Source organism: Fistularia commersonii, chromosome 2 (assembly GCF_037954325.1).
Source record: "Fistularia commersonii isolate RoL2024-O1a breed Wild chromosome 2, RoL_Fcom_v1.0, whole genome shotgun sequence".
In the NCBI taxonomy this organism is placed as follows: domain Eukaryota; kingdom Metazoa; phylum Chordata; class Actinopteri; order Syngnathiformes; family Fistulariidae; genus Fistularia; species Fistularia commersonii.
In genome coordinates this window covers 13,576,131-13,591,909 of record NC_141285.1, presented here as the reverse complement: position 1 = coordinate 13,591,909, position 15,779 = coordinate 13,576,131, and the positions used below count along the sequence as shown (strand labels likewise).

General features: G+C 36.9%; 1 protein-coding gene across 2 annotated transcripts in view; it reads right to left on the bottom strand.

Moving 5' to 3' along the window:
- The window catches only part of khdrbs2 (KH domain containing, RNA binding, signal transduction associated 2), a 69,695-nt gene that overhangs the window by 33,568 nt on the left and 20,348 nt on the right, over window positions 1–15,779 (bottom strand). For both annotated transcript variants that reach the window (XM_086168307.1, XM_086168315.1), the window contains exon 3: window positions 2,982–3,098. In XM_086168307.1, coding sequence (XP_086024433.1) covers window positions 2,982–3,098 — 117 coding nt within the window. The remainder of the gene's footprint in view (window positions 1–2,981; window positions 3,099–15,779) is intronic.

The window sequence follows — 15,779 nt, the reverse complement described above, 5'->3', positions numbered from 1 at the left end:
CCTATTATTATTATCCTTTATTTATCTTTTTTAGGGGGACCGCCAAGCCACCAATGTTCATTCCCTCTCATAGTAATGCCATATGAGAAAGAATTTAGTGCTCCATTTTACTTGTTTCTTGTTTTTTGGTCTCTGGGAAAATGCCCATGTTCTCAGATGGAATCCACACATGCACCAAGAGAACACGTTAACTCCGAACAGAAAGCCCATGTTGGGTTCAAACAACAAAATCTTTTAGGTTGGGGTGAGTATTCTAACCACTGTAGCATCTAAAAATCACCAAAACATTCTGAAGAAATGGATCCGACAATAATTGATTTTGGACTTTTCATAAGCTTTAAACAGACATTTGACAACCTCACCTTTTACATTTCAAGAAGGAGAAGGGGGCATTTCAAAGGATGCCAGTCTTGGGCACCAAACTGTGTTAATCCTGAGAGAAACTGGCAATTGATATTTTTAAGCTCATCTTGTAGTGGTTCCCTTGCTGAAGGTCACAATACTTTGTTGACGCAACATTTGCACAAAAGCGTTGTAGAGAATGAAAAGCTTTCTGGCTGTGATACACAGATTTTGTTTTTCCTCAGCTCTTGGACACAATATTCAAAATTAAAAGCATTATTTATAATGTAGCTTCATGGTGAGAAGACAAGTGGGCAATAGATATTTTTTCATCTTTTTGTATATCGTTGAAAAACATGCCTGAATGATGTGTGGCCTCCCTTGTGGCATGAATGTCTTTTTAGAATAATTACTTCTCATCAGACAATTGTACAGAAAAAGTGGAGGGATGGATTTTTCCACCAGTGATGCTGTCAAGGAATGTTTTTCAAATGTAAGTGCTGTGGTGATTTGTTGATGTGCAATATGCTCTGTGGGCTCTTCTCCATAACAGTTCCTGGAAATATTTAAATTGATTGAATTCAAGTCATCTTGTTTGTCAAATGATTCAGTGGCCACTTTCATCCAATGACTGTCACAATCCAAGAGGACAAATAAGATCATGGATACATAAGCAATTACGGCTATAAGGAAATGGGCATAGCCCTCAATAAAAACATAAGAATTAGAGCCCTTCTTTAGACTATGTTCCAAAAGGTAAATTAAAAGAAAAATCAGCTAAAAAGATTGAGGAAAAAATATAACTGTGAAGGGGTTAAGGTGACAAAGGATGATGAAAATGAGAAGATCATCCATACAAACAAAAATAAGTAAGATTGTTGCAAATTGTAAGCACTGTCCTTCAAAGAAAACTGCAGCTTATGTTTTGTCAGTAGACTTACCAAATGACATGTTTACAAATTGGTTTCTTTTTATAATTCACTTTTATTACTGTCAAGAACAAGTTTGAGGCAACTAGACAGAATCTAATATTATCCAGTCCTAACTTTCACAATGCTCAAGTAGTACCAAAAACTTCAATTGGTATATACAGTGAATAAAAGGGTCATACATGGCATGCTCATGTTATACAATATTAGAATATGATAATATTAGAATTCCAAATATCATGATAACTTTGATAACATCTAAGGCAACTTGAAAACGAAAACAAAACACAATACCACATTATAGCTCTTAAGCAAATTCTAAACCATGTTAGTGACAAGACTCTAACAAGCTAGTGATTGACTTCCGAACCACTTACTCTCTGTAATGGCAGACTAATGCAAGATGTGTTATCTGCAGAGCAGAGGACATTAACTTCTGCTGAATTTCCAGCAGCAAATGTGTTTGCCTTGCAAATAGAGTATAACTATGATATTTTGCTTAGGACTCATGAAGTTGAGCATGAAAATATGTTTCTACACTGCAAATAAAAAGGATACAATATTGCTAGTTTGGGAAAACCACAGTTTTTACTGTGGTGAATAAGGGCTTCATGGTGGATTACTTAAATCTCTGGAAGAAAAGCCTGACTTCAGTAAAATGTTTACCCCATGACAGGGAGGAGGATTGCGGGCACATTTTGATTCCTATTATGTTCTTATGGAGGTGAATCAGTTGACAGACTTTTTTTTTTTGGTCTTAAAAACCCTGGACCATATTCATGTCACACTGATGGAATCTCCATTCTGCAAAACATTTCACTTGGGAGGGAAATCTTCTTAACTGAAAAAAATAAGACAACACTGAAAGATCAAGGTCTTGGGAAGATTTTGAAGCTGGAATGGCTGCATGTAGGCCAGACCAGTAAGCTGTGAAAGGTTAGAAGGATAAGGATCCCATTCAATTTTAAAAGTCAAAGTTATTCAAATAAAATCAACCATGTAACTATTTAATATATTGGCCAAAAAAACATAATGGGTTATTCTTTGGCCTTCACTACACCTCTCCACTGAGTTACACGCACCCTGCATATTCAAAAAAAACAAACTTCACTAGCAGACAGAATTCAAAACATATCTTCGCAGAGAGAAGTGATTAGAAATGATGTACCCAAACAAGTATTACACACATACAGCCTTGAGCTGTTAAATAAATAGGCCTTTTCAATTTCTGGTACTAAACCAGTACTTTAGCAATGTTCCGTATTTCCATTTGATATTTTAAATTATAGATCCAATAATCAAGATATTGTGAAAGATGAATAGATTTTTTTTTAATGCAAAAGCAAAAGTGCCCGAAATATACAACTGTAAGTAGTAGTAAGTAAACATAGTAGAGCAGACTGGAAGCAGTCTCTGCACACTTGGTAAATTTGGGTTTCAAGGAATTAGAGATCAGCAGGATAATTAATTACAGATTCTACCCTTTTCATTCACAATTATTACCAGATATGTAATTAAAACACACACACACACACACACACACACACACACGCTCTCCTATATAGGTCTATTAAAAACCCTTATTCATAAATCTCAAATGGTTTTCTTCTAAATTGTGGAAGATTTTAAAAAACTTTTATTGCGGAAAAATATTAATTGGATTTATTCTTTCGGATAACATGTTTTACACCACAAGTCGATATATCCTACCTTGCTTTTATCCCTCATGGACCCTTTGCCGAGGATGGACATCTTCACCCCTGTTTCCTCTTGTAATCTTTTCATGGAATTCCCCCGTGGTCCCAGCAGCTTTCCAACAAAATTAAACTGTGACGCAGAGGTGGAACAAGAGAAGCAATCAGACATCTATTTGACATCTACAAAACATCCAAGAAGATGGATATTGTGCGAATAACTGGATGAAGGAATTAAATAATTATCAATTTGATGATGAAAATATTTCTGCTCAAGTGCAGGGATCTTTCATCTTGCACAAGGAATTTGATCCATTTTAGGAAAAAAGAACCTCAACCATAAAAGGTATTTACAGGCTATTAATCATCCATTATCAATAGAATCTCAAATTCCACTCAACCATTTATCAGGTAAAAAAAGATGTAATGTAGCCTGTGTGGGATCAATATGGTTGTGCTTTGTGAGAAGCATGCTGAATGTGAATGGGACACGGCACATTACACATATCCAAGGACTGAACTTTAACCTCCCTTGTAGCGTGGTGTATAGGGTTTTGGGTCATCAGGAAGAAAGGGGTATTGTTACTAATCTTCCAGAGGTCAGTTGTGAAAGACAGTGAAAAGTAATGAGTTTCTGAACGGTAGGGAATTAAACAATACTATCCAGATGACAAAGAATCAGCTTCTTGCCTTGAGGTGCAACTATCATTTTCTTCTCTTTGCAGCAGCTACTGTTGTGATAGAGAAGTATTTGGGTTGTTGCAGGTGGAACACTGCTGAGATCAGTGATGATTGACCAATGGGACATTTTTGGAAAAATTACTTTAACGAAAAAAAACAAAACTTTTTGAAACAACTCCATAAAGTCTCCTTGCTACATTTTACTTTTTAGTGTTTTAAATTATTTGACCTCCAAACATTTGCTGTTGGATGAAATGATAAAAGACCACCTTCAGTGCTGAACAGGTGGTGAGCTGCTCAGCCACACATTCTCTGGCAAACCCTAAAATGATATTAACCTACCCACAAATCAAGGTCTCCTACTGCTGTGGAGTGGCTAATAACGTCAGTGCCAGCTGTGTGGTTTCTGCACCTCAACACCAACACAACACACACTCAGCATATTTAAGAAGTGTCATTAAAATCCTGACTGAATACTGCAATTCAGATAAGGGCGGTACCAGGGGACATTGAGATGAACTCATCCATCAAAGCAAAAATGCACTCACTGTCCTTTACCGTCCTCTGATCTGAATGATTAAGACACATTTGTGGATGCCTATCTTCGCAGTGGTGCTTTGACAAGACTATTCTATGACTGGCAGGGAGCTTGAGAGCAGATGGTTGCCTAGGCTATGTTGAGAACACGCTCGCTAGGTGGTAGAAGAAGAGTGGCCTGTTTTCATTAAGTTAATGAATGTCTGTAGCTGTCTATGTCTGCTACTCCATGATGAGCAATTTAAGCTTTTGCATGGGGCAAGGTTTGGTACTTAAATGAGTTCTGAAATGATGCCATGTGCCCCCTGCAGTCTGAACACTGATAGCTGCAAACAAACAGACATGAAAAATGAAGGGAAAAACATTATTTTGTGTTTAGATAAAATGCTGCAGCACTACACATTGCCAGAACATCTTCAGTGCACCTTGCCATAAGTTCAACAATTCTCTAATTCAAATTGGGTTTACGACACCAGCATTGGGCTATAAGCCCTATGGGCCTTTTCCAGCTGCCCCCACCCTCCACCCTCTCCTCCACTTCCAGCCTGTTTACAGATCGACTGCCTGAGGGTCATTTAGAAGGACCACCCAAATCTGATAATTGTGGGGAAAAGTTCAAATAAACCAACCTGAGTCAAGTGTTCATGAATATGACTTACTGACCAGGTTCCATACCTTAACATGTACCTTATAAAGAACATACTCCATATAAGTGTATTGCGGGAACACCTGTTCAATCATAAAAATGATACTATAACAGATCCCCTCTGATCTCAGATTATAAACCTGTTTCATTCTACAGTGCATTTAGATCATTTAGAAATGTTAATATTTAAAAATCCAGCTGCAAATGCATCTTAAAGGGAGATGCTAAACTTATATCCTTCTGTAGTTATTGAGAATAAAGTTTATCTCAGTGTACTGCAGTGTCTAATATAAGGTTGGATACCTTCACAGTCCATGTAAGTCAAGCTTCAAAGCTTCTTGCTGTACTTGTATCATCGACTTCGTCTACTTAAATGAAAGGAGTTGCATCACCTTTTGAGTCAGACTCTGTGTTTGGCTGGCTGCAAGTAGGTTGGTTTGAGAAGCCCACCATTCTGATGTTCCATCAGTCAAGCATGGCAGACAGTTATGAATAAATGTTATAGCTGAATTTATTTAAAATACATTTATTCCTTTCAGTTTACCATTCAAAAAAAGGTATAGCTCTAATGTTTTAGAGTTGCTTAGGTGGTAGAGTTGTAGAGCAATGAGTTTTTCAAAATAAAATTAAAGTTTAAAGTGGCAATAGACTGAATAAAGATCAGTGGTACACTAACATATCTGCTCCATTTGTAAGTTAGTCCTAAGGCCATAGTTCTGCAAGTTTAAGCTGCTGCAGAAACGGCCAATTTTCCCAATATTACCTTTCACATAATACTCGGGTATTTATCGGACAGTGGCTGTTTTTTCTAAACCTGGTGCAGTTTTTTTTTCACAAAAGCAGACTTGCCTTGATTCTCTGCATATAGACAGACCTTCTACCTTTGCAAATAGAATATCAGGATGTGAAATGAGAAATGACAAGGTTATTTGATAATTTAACCACACTTTTTATGCTGTGGTTGTGGGTGTTCCTCCTTCATGTGGAAGAAAGGATACCTTGTGACAGACTTACTGCAGACTCTTCTGCCTGCCACAGATATGTTATCTGGGGTCTAAAATGGCAGAAACATGCAGAAATAAGCAAAAGCATTTAAAACATGTTTATAACTACTCAAACAGTAAGAATGAGATTCTGAATAATTCATTATGGACCTATTCTTAAATGAATGATACAAACTTTAATGCAGTACAAAACTTAATGTTTCGTAATAGTTGAGGGATTTCATATTTATCTCATGTCATATCACCATTGTACATACAAAGCCCGATCAATGGCCCGATCAATGGCAATGATGTTTTCCTTTTCTTTTGACTGTTCCCTTTAGGGGTCGTAACAGCAAATCATCTGCCTCCATCAACCCTATCTTCATCCTCTTTCTTGCACCGACTAACTTCATGTTCTCTTTTACTCCATTCAGAAATCTCCTTTTTGGTCTTCCTCTAGGCCTCCTGCCAGGCCTTTCCAACCTCATCATCCTTCTACCAAATATATTCACTATCCCCCTTCTGTGCAAATCCAAACTATCTCAGCTTGGCTTCTCTGACTTTATCTCCAAAACATGTATAATGTGCTGTCCTTCTGATGGACTCATTCTTGATCCTATACATCCTTGACATTCCCAAAGGGAACCTCAACATCGTCATGGTCACAACCCCCAGTTCTGCCTCCTGTCATTTCCTCAAAGTCTGTAAACCATACAGCATCATTGGTCTCATCACCATATTATAAATGTTTTCTTCATTCGGACTGATCTGAATCTGAATCTTTTATCGCACAATAAACCTAACACTTTTCTCCAACTGTTCCAGCCTACTTGCATACATTTCTATACCTGTTTTCCACTCCACAAGGCCAGAGCTATAGATGCAAAATAAACTCTCAAACACACACAAACGTTTTTTTGTCATCATTTTAGGTATCTGGTCTTCAGAAAATTCTTTGTGCCCATAGTTGTTGGTGGTCTCACAGAAGAGCAGACAGAGACGTGAAAGAAAATTGACAAAGGTGAATGTAGAAACTTTCTATGCGTATATGATGCGAGAAAACGTAGGGGCAGTGTGGCGCAGGAAGTAGAGCAATCATCCTTGAACCTGAACATTCCCGGTGCCATTCTTGTGTGCTGAAGTGTTGTTGAGCAAAATGCGGAACCCCTAACTGTTCCCCTAGACAGCAGCCAACTCCTCATGTTTCATTCATGATGGGTTAAATTCAGAGAAGGAATTTCCCCATGAGGGATTAATAAATAATAATAACAATGTTCATTAGAATTAATGTAAGTCAATAACTAAAAACTTTCCTTTTTTTTTTTGAATTTCAGATGTGCCTGGCAGACCCATTCACGCAGAGCACTCGAGGTAAAGATTTGTGGATGTCATGAGCATTTTACTGCCAGGTTAGTGAACTGTGCTATGGGGTAAATCCATGTTTTTTGTCTGATAGGAGGATTAAAGTCTCAGGTTTAAGGGTTAGTAACAGCTAGGGATGACTGGCCAGTGAGTGTAGCAAAGGAGTGTTTCCTATCAGGCCCACAGATGTTAGAGAAAGCAGATGAATTAAGTACATGACAGTAAAAGCAGGTCTCCTGCCTGTCTGGTAAACTACTCAGAAAGGGAGCTAAATTGATTTTTGGAGTAACTAAAGAGATTTGTAAGTAAAAAAAATTCAGAGTCAATGACGGGATGATTCTGGTAATTGGAATCTGATGTACATTATTGACCCTATCCGAACACAATGTACAGGTGAGTAGTGTGTGACAACCAGCTGCTCCAAACATTAATTTACCATAATGTAAGTATAGATGTGATTTTTCTATTTTGAAATGGAAATTAGGTTTTATATTAAATTCCAACATCAATCTTAAATCAAATCAAATAAAAGACAACAAAATGTCTTATTTGGGAGACACTTAGAAGCACAGCTTTTCAGTGGCTCAAGGGCAAAACTTAAAACATATCATTCCTGTGTAAAGTATCGTGCATATCTAAATCCAATGGATGGCATAATCCATCCTCACATCACATTCTCAACTTTCATTGAACAAAATATCCATCTCCAAGGACCACTGCTATCCGGGTCTAAGCAGGGCTAAGCAGAGTAGTGTGAAAGTGAGATATGAAATGTGCAGAAAATTGTTGCATATATTCTTAAATATACATGTATTAATTTGAGCAGCTTTCAAGTATAAATCATGTCTTTTTATGTGATTACTTCTAGATATTTCATCAAGCTAGAAGCTGTCTTGCTAATAGCCCGAATATTTTTTAATGCTGATGTGAACAGCATCACAGTCAGTTTAGCCTTGTATTATGGGGCAACGGTGTCATATAACATCCTACTGGAAAACCAGATTAATTAGTTAGCAAACTGACATTTTACTTGATCAGTTATTACATCCAGAGTGACTCTACTTCATACTGAAAGGTCTGTTGGTGCTGAATATATTTGCCATGTAATTCTTTCATGTGGAACTGCAGTGACGAACAATGTCATCATACAATCCCAGACTGTGGATTCCTGCGGAGGGCATGTGATGCTAACATAGAAAAGCTCGATTTTAATTCTCACCCTGTACGCAGCTACTGTATTCAGCACTTATCGGAGAGAAACACCTTTCCACATGACAGGCTTTTCTTAGGGACACTGACATCTGGACAAAAATGGAGGTTCACTGTAGGCAGAGCACAGCTGCAGCACTAGTTAAAGGTCACAATAATCCACTGATAAGCTCAAAATTGTGGCAGCCACAAGGACAAAATCCAATTCAGTGCCCTCTGAGCTATTTATGTATCTACAGAATGGATAAATCGGAAAGTCTTACAACAGAAATACTATGTGTGAGCCGAAAAAATGAAGTTTAGTTATTAGCTACTCACATAGTTCAAGTGACATTCTCATTTTAACACATGCAAACCAGTCCTAGAAGACAGATACTAGAAGACACTAAAGCAGGGGTGGGCAATTCATTTTTACAAGGGGCTATATGAGAAACCTGAACGGTGTTTGAGGGTCAAACCAATGATGACATAAACTTAATTCTGCTCTATATTAATTATGTTCCCTTGTAAAAGGCAGTAAATCACGATTCTGTTTGTCAGAATAATAAGCGTATTCTGTAAGTATTTTTACTTACATGTGAAATTATGGTGTAGTTTAATAGGAAAGTACTCCTTTAGAAGTAAACAGTAAAAACAAAACAATCATTATGTCAGTGTTTTCAGAAGGTCTAACTTGCTGATTCACAAACACTAAAATGGAGCGATGGGGGATCTGGATTTGTTGAACTTGATTACTGAGAATATCTGTCATAAAGATGAGTAGTTGGGCAGTGTCGGGAACATCGCAGCTCTCATCCAAAGCCAGAGAAAAATATTCAAAGTTGACCATTGTCCTACAGGTGAAGCTCCTGCGATCTCCTCAATCTGCATCATAGTACCTCATGAAAGATGCGCGCTCTCAATGTGTTGTTACTCTCCAGGCATATATGTGCTGCAGAGTCCAACAAAAACTCCTTGATAAACGCTCCTTCTGGAAACCGCTTACTTTTTCTGCCGATTTTGTGGGATATGGCTTAACTTTAATTGAAACTGATTCGTTTTTATGATTTTTTTTTTAATGGCTGATTCTTCAAGCCCTGATAGAAAGGCAGCAAATGGTCTCAATATACTGTTCCATAGTAAATAGACAGGATGAGCACAGGTGGGCCGAAAAATGAACGATGATTCATTTCAATGACAAGGATTCAGTGAACCAGAGTGCGCAATACATTTTCTCAGGAGAATGGAATAGTGCAGGTGGAACGGATAACAAGATCAGTATCTTGGCTTTATTTAAATGGCCAAGTGAGCCATTGTGATGAAGCATCACAAAAAACACTAACCTGGCCCAACAGCAGAACTTGATTGGACTGTACAGGCTCTCCAAAGGTAACATGCCATTAATCTTCCATGAGTCACTTTGAAAAATCTGTGACCATCCAGATGAATTCTCCAAAGTAATAATTCAATTTCTGCATTTAATTACTTTTTAGCAAGATAGCTGCTAACTGGAAGATTGGGTACTTTTACATGACTACAATAATTAATTGGGAAAGAGCAGACTTATGATGTTTCATAAATACAAAAGAAAGTGTGAAATAATATGAAACCAATTACCTGATACTTCTTACTATGCTCAGATATTAATGGAGTGAAATATCAAGTAATAGAGATGGCGTGGCGCAGGAGGTAGAGCAATTGTCTTTGGAACCGGACATTCCTGGTTCGGTACCTGCCTCCTCCGAGTGTGGCTGATGGCAACCTACTGCTCATGGTTCATCTATGATGGTTTAATTGCAGAGAACAAATTTCCCCATGGAGCTTAATAATGGATATATTATTTTTAAGTACAAAAAAAAAATTGCGTTGGTTCCTGATCAAGGTCTATATAGAAACAGATTCATCTGTATCAATGTCTGTGTGTGGACTTGGTTGAGGCCACATGTTTGAGCACTTTAGCTTTTGTTGCATCCTTGAAATTGTCTTAATTCCTGTTTTGTTCTATTACTTTGTTGTTTTCCTGCTTTTCATGTTTCTGTGTGGCAATGTTAATTTCATATGGATCGTCATATCTTTCTACGAATTTCTTTGTGTGATTAGCTTCTCTTTACTCTTTACTTCTCTGTAATCAGTCAAGCTCCTCACATCCTTCTCCAATCAGTTACTGCCACCTCTTTGCTACTCACAAGTTTCTAACCGTGTCACCAATATAGGTTATATTTCAGTTCTCCCATTGATGTCAATTCTGTTTAATACTTAAATAACCTTATTTGTTAATAATCCTTTTTTTCACATTTTTATTATTACAATAATCTGCCTGTGGGTCCAGAAAAAAAAAACATTGTCATGCGTCTAAATACATTAACATACAGGCTTGTAACACAAATCTATTAAGTGTGCATGATATCTCAAATTTTAAAATTATTTGGTATTTGCTGTGGGAATCAAGTCATCATCTTAAGCTCTGCATCACTATTTGTTCCTGCTCATTCTCAAGTGACTGTGCTGTTTGTCAAAGAGTTCTTCCATGTGGCTGATTACCATTAACTGAAATGCAGTGGTACCAAGATGTTTAAGATAGTGACACTGCAGTCTTGTGGAATGCTGACTGTGCAATTAGGTCACATAAGTGGTTGTTGGACGACTGCTTCCATCCCACTGGACTGCACTGATCCGCTTACATTGCCGAGTGGGCACTATTAAGTTCATTATTGTTATCCACAACCAGGAACAAGTGTGTCTGAGCTTATTTACATTATATAGTCAAAATTAAGGTTGAATTATAAACAAATACAAATCAAAACTGTAATTGTGTGACAAATGTGATTGCTATGTGAGAATTATGATTAATTGGAGTACATTGGAATACAAAACATGCGGTGCTTTAAAATGCATTTTACTTAAAAAGGGAAAACGTTCAACCCTTCACCATTATTAGGTGAAGGACTGTACACAAAAAACAATCTCTGCTGCTACTCATTCATGCCGTCAAATATCAGTCTCTATCTGCGTGCACTTCATCTTCATACCTCATAATTTATGCTTATTTTATAATGCGACAGTGCACTTTACTGCTAATTTGCACTCTGTTATTATAATTATTATTATTATTGTTAATTTCATGTCATCGGAAGCTTGTGAGAAATGTCTTCTCAATTCCTCTGTGTGTCCAGTACATGTGGAGAAATTGACAATAAAGCTGACTTTGACTTCGATCATTTTATCTGAGACTGGACTTGCTCAAAAAAGTTGACTTCATGGTCTCTGTATAGTCTATGGATGCCCACGCTTTTTTGGCTTGCGAGGTACTGTTATACATATATTCAAATGTCCATCAGTCAAGGTGGAACAAGACCAGAACGAGATCTCGGACTGGCTGTACTGTATCTTAATCAAGCGTGTAAATGCTGCAGTGGGGATGGATGATAGGCTAACAGTTATTTTTGATGACATGCCATGAACCCACACTACCTGGACTGTAACATGTCTGTAGAGGTTCTCAGTCATCCAGTTCATGGTGAATTCTTGTTGAAATCCTCTTGACTTGGCAACTGGAAGAAATTCAAGTCCAGTTGCCAGGACAAGAAGAATTTAGAAGAATTTAGTGTATTCTTAGTGTTAGTGTTGAGTCGTTTTTGTTATTTTTTTTGACTTGGAGTTTATTTGGAAACGCAGGGCTCTGCAATCAACCCGCATTGCCTCTGTGATCAACCAGTAGATTGGGATCGACATGTTGGGCGCCCCTGGTCTATGTCATACTAATTATATTTTCAACACAATACTGTAGAATATTCTATAACAACCAGCGTCACCTGATGTCAAATTAGCATGTGAAAGACCTTAAATTAATGGCAAAGGGACAAGTAACAGAGATATCAGCTAAATGACAGATGATGAAGAAATACTACACTTTCGCTTGACCTGACTTGAAACCAACACATTAGCGGTGTAAAGACACACTGACTGTTTGGAAGATGCTGAATTCAAAAACACAACTTATAAACAACTTCATGTTGATGTTAGCTATCATCCATATTTGAATTAAATAGTTTGCCTCAGATATCCAGGCACTGATTTCAAAAACCAAAAAAGCAATAGCTAAACAATACCTGTGCCCTGAGGGATGCCTTCTGACAATATATCTGTATTTTTATCAGCCAGCATACTGTGTAATCCAGTAATCCAGCCAAAAAGGCATGAAATAGCACACCTCTGCCCAACTGCATTATGTCGGCACAAAAACAACACACTTACGTGGGTTAAAACCCTGTTCAACACAGTTTTTGTTTAACAAAGGCAAGGCACTGCCCACACATTCCAACACACTCTAATACTAATGCACTGAAAAGTTGATACTGGTCAATAAAAACAGCTGACTCATAAATGGCTTGGACATTGCACTGAGCTGCATTTACAAATAATGTTTGCACAATACACATTACGGATGCAGAAAATTCAAGGTAACATAAATATTCACAATGAAGACAATGTGCATTAAAAGTGTACTTTAATGAAGAAAGACAAGTGAAAGATATCCTTTTGCCATTTTAGTTTTTCTGTCCATTGGCATTTTTTCCTTACAGGTTGCAAATCTATCCAAAGAGCAAGAAGTTTCTGAATGCAGCTTAATTACTTTCTCAACACTGATCCTGAGAAGGAAAGAGCAAATTGATTTCGATAGTTTCTCCTGTGGGGCTCACTTGACTGAAGTGCACTGCCTGCACTCCTGAGACTCAGATAAGTCTGCTTCATACCTTCTGTTCTTTGGTCCATTTCTAATAGCATCGGCACATTCAAAACAGCAAGGAGATCATAAGACAAGATATCGGAATAAGATTAGACTTGAGTGTGCATGACAAGGCCTAAAAATCAATGTGCTACCTATTGGTTTGCATGAGGGTTCATCAATGAGAGACAAAGTGATATATTTGCAATGAGTGGTGTGAAAAACAAGTGAGGGGTAAGGTATTTGAGATTTTCTAGGATGATGATAATAGAAAGATTAGTGAAAATTCAATACAGTATATGGATAGAGTAGCACAGGTATGAAGGTATTCTGTAATGGAAGGCATTGACAAGGTCAAAAAGTTTCCATTAGATTTTTTAAACAGGGTACACAAAATTAGACCCAACATATCAGGTGGGAAAGGGGAGAAAATTCTCAAATTCTTATTTTTGCACATGAAAATGATGACAATTAATCAAATCAACCCTTGCATGGATAATACAGGAGTTTAATTTGCAATATATAATTCTCCCATCTTCATCCAAACATTGATCAGCTTCTGATAATAATCTTCCTCTTTCTTTTCTGAATTACTAATTTCTTCTTTGATTTTGTCTTTTTTCCCTGAAATTGCTTTGCAGATTGTGTTTGAAATTTTTTGATATTGAGGTATGTGATTAGAATTGATTGTTGATACTGTACTTTTATAACTTTCTTTAGAAATAATTTAGAATGATGAAGCTACATACGCAGTCAACATATTTGTTTGGGTATCTGGATTATGTTGTTTGTCCCCATGCCAGAGCAGATATTGGAAATTTTTCTGCATAAAAAGGCTTCTAAATATTGTTATATTCAGTTTTCCCCTTATTACATGATATCATGTTACGTCATACACAGGGGAAGCATTTTTGTTGTATTGTATCTTAAAATGAAACAATCATGGATGATGGGCACACAGATACATACTACCTTACAAAGCTGGGTAATTTTAAGACATGGTAACTATTGCTTAACAATTCTGACAAATACCTTCTTTAAAGTTTCAAATTTCTGAAAATGTAAAATTGCTTACTTAAAATTTGACTGGTTAATTTAAAATAACATTTGAGCATGAACTTACATTTTATAATAGAGCAGGGAAGTGGTAGAAAATTAGATTCAATGCAAACTTCTTTTCATTGTTAATTACTTTTTCTTACATACATTACTGCTCCATTTCCTTAAATAGCTCATCCAAATCTGTACGTGTAAGATATGAAAATATACTAAGTACAATGCAAAATCTAAATAATATTGAATTTAGACTCTTCAGTCTTCCAACACCACTATTCTTGGCTGCCTGTTGCATAAACATGAGTAGAAAGTAATTTCAGCTGTTTATGTTGATCAGAGTGTCAGTAAATCCTTCTGGTTCACAAGCAGCATCTGTTGGTGCTGCCTGATGGAGCAGCCTTCTTAGGCTACTTTTCAAACTTTGTCAGTACTGCCACTGCATAAGTAAGAATACCGAGCATTGTGTCTTGCAGCGATTTATGGTCATTTTCCTGAGCCCCGTGGTGATCCAACAAGACAAAAACATTTGTTTTTGATTGTACTGATACATTACCACTATTTCTACTTCTATTAGAAGGTTAAGACCCAACAATTTCAAAATTCTATAAACTTTTCAGTTTAGGAAGGATTCTTAATAGCAGGTTTGTAAAGATATCTTGGCCCAGTAATCCAACATATTCTTCTCATTTTAAGATGTGCTTTTCCTGCAGAGCATACTGATGTTAGGTTAAGCAGCACAGATGTTTGATTGAGTTTTACATTAGTGTTGGGGGCTTTGCTTCTTTAGTGGCAGTCAACACCATTACCTTTTATGATGAGTTAGTTTATCAGAGATCATGCAAATACTCTAATGTTAAAACAGGCAAAAACATGATAAAAAAAAAATATATATAGTTTTCTGTATAGGAACAGCCAGTCTGGCACTATCAAAATAAGAGTCTTACATGATTCATTTGCCCTTAAACTACTATACACTGGGTGCACAATTATTAGGAAGGTTGTATTTTTGAGAATTTATTTTGTTATTGTACAACTACAGTGCTCTTGGTCAATCCAAAATGTTAACAAACCCTCGAACATGAACATTTGAGTAAAAGTGAAGTTTTGGCTTTCTTTAGAAAATATCTACATGTGCACCATTATTAGGCAACTATTGGTGTGCAGCATTATTATACAACTAAATGAAAACAAAGATTTCCCAATCTCACTTGATTATTTTCACCTGTTGAAGTGAGAATAATAAACAATCTAAAAATTTACAAATAAACATGTCTGAAATTTGCAAAAAAAACAACAAAAAAAAACTCAGTGACCAATATAGCCACCCTTCTTTAGATAGCAGACACAAGCCTTCCATTCACAGTCAGTCAGTTTCTAGATTGGTCAGCATCAACTTATTGTGCAGCCACGACCATGATGTTGTCTGGCATAAAAATCAAAGTCTTCTTGAAAGATGCAGACTTTCTTCTGTACCAACAAGAAAGTGACCTCTAAAAATTGACAATTGATTTTAAGTCCATTTTCAACCCGAAAAGGTCCAACAACACCTGCCCATACCAGTACTCCACCTCCACCTTGCTGGCCTCTAACTTAAAGTGGAGTTCTGTTTCCATTACTGATCCAACCACGGGC